The following is a 7579-nucleotide window of genomic DNA, read 5'->3' on the forward strand; positions in this document are numbered from 1 at the left end:
TCAGAGTCCCAGTTTTTTCATTTGTAAAACAGAATAATTATACGAATAACTACTGGTATCTATATTGCCGAGCTGATGTGAGGTCAGATGAGAATATATCTTTCTAAATTCTAAAGATATTTAGAATCTTCGTACTCTTCTAGGAGCAGAACCAAAATACCAAGGCAAAGCATTAGTATTTTTTTTTCCCATGAGTAACTAATTTTGTTTAAAAATTATCATACAGTAAAACTGATTTAGTGTACAAGGTTCTGTAGATTTTAACACATGTCTAGACTTATGTAACCACCACCACCATCAGGATACAGAACATGACTCCAGCTTTTGAGATTCTTTTTTTGAAAATGTTTCACATTCGTATTACAAAGCACTTTTAAAAACAGGAAAAAGATTTAGATAAAAGTGCTGAGGATGCAAATGAACAAAACTGGCTTTTTGCACGAAGCTTTTGCAGTCTTCACGCCCTCTAGGTCTCACCTGGGCCCTTCTTGCTGTGGGCGGTGCAGTCTATTTTTTCCCACAAAAGTAATCAGGAAGCGACTTGAGAGTTGGGATCTTTCCTTCACACTAAAGGCAGGCCCATGTCATAGGCACAAACTTCGGCATTCCTTATTGGATCCTTTTTATATTACCAGATCTTACTTTTTTGCAACTGTTTTCTCGAATTGTCATTTTCTCTCTAAAATGAAGAACCTTGAATATCAACCAGCACTTTCTCACTCGTTTAGGGAAATTATTTTTTCGGGACAAAGGCGACAGACACTCATTGAGAGACCAAGAATAGAGCTTTCAGGACCCCCAAACCTCTCCGGGGTAACAAATCCTCTCTGTAATTAAGCATTCCCTTTCTCCTACCCCAATCCCAGCCTCTCGGCTCCTTGCCTACCGGGCGCATCCTGCGGCGTCAGACTTGGGTTACCAAACTTCTGTTCTCCGGGCGGCCTCCCACCCCCACCCTGCGAGCTCTCCCAGCTCACTGACTTGCACTGACACACGGCTGCCACGTCTGGGGAGGGGGGCGGGTCCGCTTTCCGGGTGACTCACGTCCTCGCTATTTGCCTTTTGTCTCTAGGACGCTTTGGCGGCCGTTTTCTTCCCTCTGCTTTTAATTTGGGGAGCAGAAAAACTAACGAATCAAGAGTGAATCTCTTCTCCACCCATCTTTCCCCGCCTCCCTTCTTCTTCAAGTTGGCTCCCTCCCTTCACAAGTTCCGTAACTCTCCGAGAAGTGCGGGGGGTGGGGGGGGGGCGGGACAGGTGGGGACGGATTTACACCTAAACCCGAAGTTGGCAGTCTAAAGCATCACTTGGCTGGGGAGCCTTTCCGAAACTCCCTTGCTGGCAGCTGGGCGTTTTCCTGCTGCCGCTGTACATTTGCAGCTCATTTCTTTACGGTCCTGCTCTGTTCTGCCTCAATCTACCTGGTTACCGCTTTAAGTGCCCAGATTAGGGCGAATTTCACGAGATGTACGAGCGGTTTTGCTCCAGTCCAAGGTAAAACCCAGTATGCAAAATGAGGAACCACCAAAGGATGCCAGGGAAGGGGGGGAGAAAAAGGGATTCCCTCACCTTTTCCGGCACATTCCCTGTCAATTTCCACCAGGAGGAGGCGCGCGGTCTAGATCCCCCCCTCGCCTCCTTTCTTACACCCCCCTACCGAGCGCAGCCCAGGCTCGCCGCGCAGCCGGAGCAGCTCCTCCCGCAGCCCTGGCCCGCCGCACCCCCCCTCCCCGCCCCCCAGGTTGGTTTTTCCCAGCTGCGGAGGTTGGGCCAGGGGCTGGGGTGCGAGGAGAGTCGGCGCCCGCAGCGCGGAACGGGCAAGTCGCTGCGACTCTGGTGAGATTGGGAGTTATCTCGGGTGCGGAGGTGAGCGCCGGGGAGCAAGCGGAGAAGGCGAGAGCAAGCGGATAGGGGGCGGGGGGCGGCTCCGGGACCCTCCCCATCCTCACGCAGGAGACTAGCGCCGGCCCGGGGGTCCCACCGCCGCTTTGTTTGCGGCCTTCCCCCCGCCTCCCTTTTGGAGATGACTTGAACGCCCTCCGGTCTGATGGGGCTGGCGGGGGCGCGAGCCGGGGGCGCCAGCCGAGTGCTTTCCACTTAATCCGTCAGGGTCCTGAAAGACATCAAAAGACTCCTGTAACCTGAAACTTCCCTCGCGTCCTAACCTAGACCTGGAGGAGAGGTCCAGGCGGGGGCGGAGACCCCGGAAGGCAGGTCGTCCGCGGAGGAGGTGGGGGGAAGGAGCTGGGAAGGAGAAGTTTTAGTCGGGAGGAGCTGGGGATTAAGCTAGAAGTTTAGACGCGGGGGACGAGTCTGATCGGGGAAAGGAGGGCGGGAGCTGGGAAGAGTATATATAGTGAGGGCTCGGGACGCAGCAAGACTGTGCTTCGCCCCTCGGGTCGCCTGCCCCTCTGCTTGGGTAAGGATGTGCGTGGCGCTAGAGGAGGCGAGGCCCAGACGAGCTTTCGGAGGGAGGTCTCGGGTACCCGGTGGGGTTGGCTTGGCTTGCGGAGGCCGATTCCTGCCCTCGAGGAGCCGCGGGCGCCACCACGCCTCACGCTTGTCTCCCGCTTGTCCCAGGTCGCGCAGTGGATCCTGCGGGAGGCGCCAACAAAAGAGGCGGGAGGTGCCACCCGGGGGCGGCGGCCGCAAGACGAGCGGGAGGAGGAGCGCGGAGCCGAACGTCCAGACCGGCCGTGCGTACTTTCTGGAGGGAAGGGGCGGGGGACTCGGCCCCGGGAGGGGGACGCCCGGTGGCCAGGGGGTTGGCCAAGTTCCGGCGGCGGCGCTGGCGGCGGCCCTCCTCTGCTCCCACGAGAGGAAACTTTTCTCCAGAAGCTTCCGGCCGGCCCGCGCCCTCCGGAGCCCCGTCTCCCGAATCTTCGGAGTGGGCGGCGTCCCAGCCCGGCTCCGGGGAGACCCGAGCCGCGATGCCTGGGGGGTGCTCCCGGGGCCCCGCCGCCGGGGACGGGCGGCTGCGGCTGGCGCGGCTGGCGCTGGTCCTCCTGGGCTGGGTCTCTTCGACCTCCCTCCCCTCGTCGGCGTCCTCCTCCACCTCCTCGGCGTCGCTCCCGGCTCCCGCGGCGTCCGGCCAGCCCCCGCTGCCGGGCCGATGCCCGCCGCCGTGTGAGTGCTCCGAGGCGGCGCGCACCGTCAAGTGCGTGAACCGCAACCTGACCGAGGTGCCGGCCGACCTGCCCCCGTACGTGCGCAACCTCTTCCTCACGGGCAACCAGCTAGCCGTGCTGCCCGCCGGCGCCTTTGCCCGCCGGCCGCCGCTGGCTGACCTGGCCGCGCTCAACCTCAGCGGCAACCGCCTGAGGGAGGTGGACGCCGGCGCCTTCGAGCACCTGCCCGGCCTGCGCCAGCTCGACCTCAGCCACAACCCACTGATCGACCTCAGCCCCTTCGCCTTCTCGGGCAGCAACGCCAGCGTAGCGGCCCCCAGCCCCCTGGTGGAGCTCATCTTGAACCGCCTCGAGCCCCCCGCGGCCGAGCGGCAGAACCGGAGCTTTGAGGGGATGGTGGCGGCGGCCCTGCGAGCGGGCCACGCGCTGCGGGGGCTCCGCCGCCTGGAGCTGGCCGGCAACCAGCTCCTCTACCTGCCCCGCGACGCCCTGGCCCAGCTGCCCGGCCTCCGGCACCTGGACCTCCGCAACAACTCCCTGGTGAGCCTGACGCACGTGTCCTTCCGGAACCTGACGCACCTCGAAAGCCTGCACCTGGAGGGCAACGCCCTCAAGGTCCTGCGCAACGGCACCCTGGCCGAGCTGCAAAGCCTGCCCCATGTCCGGGTCTTCCTGGACGACAATCCCTGGGTCTGTGACTGCCACATGCCGGACATGGTGGCCTGGCTCAAGGAGACCGAGGTAGTGCAGGGCAAAGGCAGGCTCACCTGTTCGTTCCCGGAGAAAATGAGGCATCGGGTCCTCTTGGAACTCAACAGCTCGGACCTGGACTGTGACCCTATCCTTCCTCCGTCCCTGCAGACGTCTTATGTGTTCCTGGGTATTGTTTTAGCCCTGATAGGCGCCATCTTCCTCCTGGTTTTGTATTTGAACCGCAAAGGGATAAAGAAGTGGATGCATAACATCAGAGATGCCTGTAGGGATCACATGGAAGGGTATCATTACAGATACGAAATCAATGCGGACCCCAGGTTAACAAACCTCAGCTCAAATTCAGATGTCTGAGAAGCGCGAGGACAGAACGAGGACAACTCTGCATGAGATGTAGACTTCAGCTTTATCCCGTCCTAGGCTTGCTTCACCTCCACCCTCCACTGTAGCCGCCAGTGACCTTGACTGAAAGCAGCGAAGGGAATTTGCTCCCTTCTGTAAAGTTTCTGGGTGTGTTCTGTTACTGTGGGACGATGAACAACTGTGCATAGTGTTTTATCCTCTTCCTTCTTCTTGGAACTCAACATGTGTGGAGGGGTGTTTTCAAGTTTCAGCATGAACATGGCCTCCTGGCTGTTTTTCTCTTAGTACAGTTCAAGGTGTAGCAAGTGTATTCTCACTGATAGCATTCAACAAAAGCTGCCTCAACTTTTTTGAGAAAAAGACTTATTTCATAAATATCAGTTTTATTCTCATGTACCGAAATTGTGGAGAGAATGATCGCATTTCATAAACTGCCTGCAGACCTTAGCAAGCTCTTCAGAGTAACTCCATAGTCCACGGAGCCCCTGCATCCGAGAGCATGCTTACATTTTACTGTTCTGCATATTTCAAAAAATAACTTGCAACTTCAGATAACTTCTTGACAAGTTACTTTTTTGATTGCAGTTTATATGAAACTATGCTGAAGTTTTTTTATAAACTGCATTGAGAGCCAACAAACTAAATTGTTAAAAAAAAAATTCAATAAAGATTCTTAAAAGAATTACAGCTGTGTTCAAGTTTGCTATTTGAAAAAAGGATTAGGGGCAGTGATACTGAATGGTTTTGGTTCTGCTGATAATTAAGCTGTTAGTTATTATAGCTGAGAATGAAAGAGGAGCAGTGTCTTATACAGACAGGCTTTGGAGACAGATTTGAGATGGTGGATCCTTTCACGATTTACATAGAGAAGTTGAATATTCATGTGAAAGTTAATACTGTTCATTAAACGATTTTGTAAAAGCATTATAAAGTTGGTAAGAAGGAAGATTTCTGTAAGACAAACAGTTCACATTTTGGGTTTTTTCCTAGGCTGATTAAGTTAGGACAGAACAAAATTAGTTACATAATAAAACCCTCCATAGAAAATTGTTCTGTGGATTTTTAGGGCTGAGTGCGAAACAAATATAATGCAAATAAATGCATGAAAGTGAAGTGTCTTAAGACAATATTCTAAAATAAAAGATTTTAAAATGTAAATAAAAAATTCCTAATATCATAATGTAAATTGGAACTTAGATTTTCTTGAGAATATATTTTTTAAATGCATAAAATGGAACATACAGGGTTGATGGTTTGATTATCAGAGACCCTGCTAATGTGCTTAAAAAATTGTCATGGTACAATATGAATTTGAGGAAATAACCAGGAATAACTGTCTATAATTATAAACAAGTGTCTCAATCAGTTTCTTATGTTAAATTCAGTATTTAAGACTTTGGGGACATTTTGATTTAAGCTAAATTCAATGTTAGCATATACACCTTTATGAAGAATGAATCACATTTAACGGTAAATAAAAGCAATTGGTTAATGAAGTGGTATTGTCAACGATAGGCAAGATTTTCTTTTTCTTTCAGTTTATTATTTGCCAATTAAGCTTCAGAGTAAATTCCATTAATCTCTAACCTCTTATATAAAGTGATCTTAATTTAGCTGTTATTGTTTAATTTAAAGTGTAGGTAAATTTGTATCAGTAAGTCTTAGGGCCCTTGCCCTTTAAAATGATTATGTTTTAGAGAGTTTTATATTTGAAATAAAATTTAAGTTTCCATATTTTTATAAATGAAATAGGATTAGGCAGTACTTTAGTTGTAGAAATCTTTTTTTAGAATAGAATAGAAACATTTTCCCTCTTTGAGTTAAACTCAAGTTTTCAAAATAGAGCTAAAAATATCTGAATTTGTTCCTTGTTTAGATTAGACATGATATTTTAACTATATTAAGTTTTCTAAGGCTCATTTTATGAAATAGTATTCATTATTTTGAGGTTATACTTTAGATCCTATAATTCCCTAAGAAAAGGTTAAATATATGGTACTTAATATTCCATTAAACATTTTAAATGTTCACCAGCAATTCATAAACTGGGTAGCTGCCATTATTTCCTAAGGATGATGCCCAAAATTATCAAAAACATCTAATAAATAAAAGCACACCATCTTAGGAATAAACTGCCAATGGACTTTCATTGCTAAGTCTGTTGATACTGTACAAAACAACAAACTAATATTTATAGAGTCTCTGTTCAGAAGAATTATTTCATCATGTGAGAGTCTAAAAGTTAAAAACTGACCTTTATCTAAGATCAAGGAAAGCAGTAGATTTGTTACTCTAGATTTTCTCATCATCAACTCACTGAAGCAGAATCTGTGGTACAGTGAAGCTGAGTTTTTAGCCTGTTAAGTCATGGCTTTTTTGAAGTTTATGATTTCTCGCTTCTTCCTTTGTATAAACTTCCCAATTTAATATCACATCACTGCTTGCTATTCCCCAATACATGGCAATATACATTCTTAAGGTAAAAAAAAACTACTGTTTGAAAACAGTTCTATTGTATGGTCATAATACTCTAAGCCTATAAGCTTGTGGGACTTCTCTGGTAACTCAGCTGGTAAAGAACCTGCCTGCAGTGCAGGGGATCTGGGTTTGATCCCTGGGTTGGGAAGATCCCTTGGAGGAGGGCATGGCAACCCACTCCAGTAATCTTGCCTGGAGAACCCCATGGACAGAGTAGCCTGGCAGGCTACAAGTTCATGGGGTCGCAAAGAGTCAGACACAACTGAGGACTGAAGCACAGCACAGCATAAGCTTCTAAGGCATTCTGAACTCCTTGGCAGAAGGCAGATAGGTGCTATAAAAGTCCAATAAGGATAATGGAATAGGCAAAAAGAAAATGACAGTATCACCATTGAAGTGCACTTGTTTTAAACACTGTTTCTTAGTATCATGCATCATGGATCCTAGAGACCTGTAAGTAATCCATTTTTGAAATTTATTTTGCTTGGTGATACATTGTTACTTAGCAAAGGTTTCAGCAGAAAACACCCTTTTTTCTTTACCAGTTTCATTTGAAGAAAGTCAAAAAAATACTTAAAAAATGTAAGCACTTGATAAATCCCTCAATTTAAAAGGTTATTAAAATGTCTAATAAATTTCAATTTAAAGTGGCAAGAATTTAGGCTAATACACCTTGACCCTGAATTGTAACTCCCCCCTTTCAATGGACTAATTCAGTTTGCAGCATTAATATATGTATCATCAATTTTGCTGCCCCATGTGATTGGGTTGTGACTCATGAGGCACATTTATACCTTATAACTGATAGATTTTTCTTACAAAGTGAGGAGTCTTTGAAGCACATTAAAAAAAATGTGCTTCCAAAAAATTTAAAGACAGAAGAGCTGCTTAAATTGATA

At 48.2% G+C, this 7579-nt stretch overlaps 1 protein-coding gene and 1 long non-coding RNA gene across 2 annotated transcripts; both read left to right on the plus strand.

Moving 5' to 3' along the window:
• The first annotated feature begins 1810 nt into the window (after positions 1–1810).
• LOC133048097 (uncharacterized) lies at positions 1811–2683 on the plus strand. The gene is made up of 3 exons (XR_009690945.1): positions 1811–1866; positions 2110–2214; positions 2581–2683. It is a non-coding gene; the product is annotated as an uncharacterized LOC133048097 (long non-coding RNA).
• A 104-nt stretch (positions 2684–2787) lies between these two features.
• On the plus strand, positions 2788–4884 carry TPBG (trophoblast glycoprotein). The gene has a single exon (XM_061131685.1). The coding sequence runs from the start codon at positions 2931–2933 to the stop codon at positions 4191–4193; it is 1263 nt and encodes a 420-aa protein (XP_060987668.1). The 5' UTR covers positions 2788–2930; the 3' UTR covers positions 4194–4884.
• Positions 4885–7579: the final 2695 nt, after the last annotated feature.

The sequence above is a fragment of the Dama dama genome, chromosome 28 (assembly GCF_033118175.1).
Source record: "Dama dama isolate Ldn47 chromosome 28, ASM3311817v1, whole genome shotgun sequence".
NCBI lineage: Eukaryota > Metazoa > Chordata > Mammalia > Artiodactyla > Cervidae > Dama > Dama dama.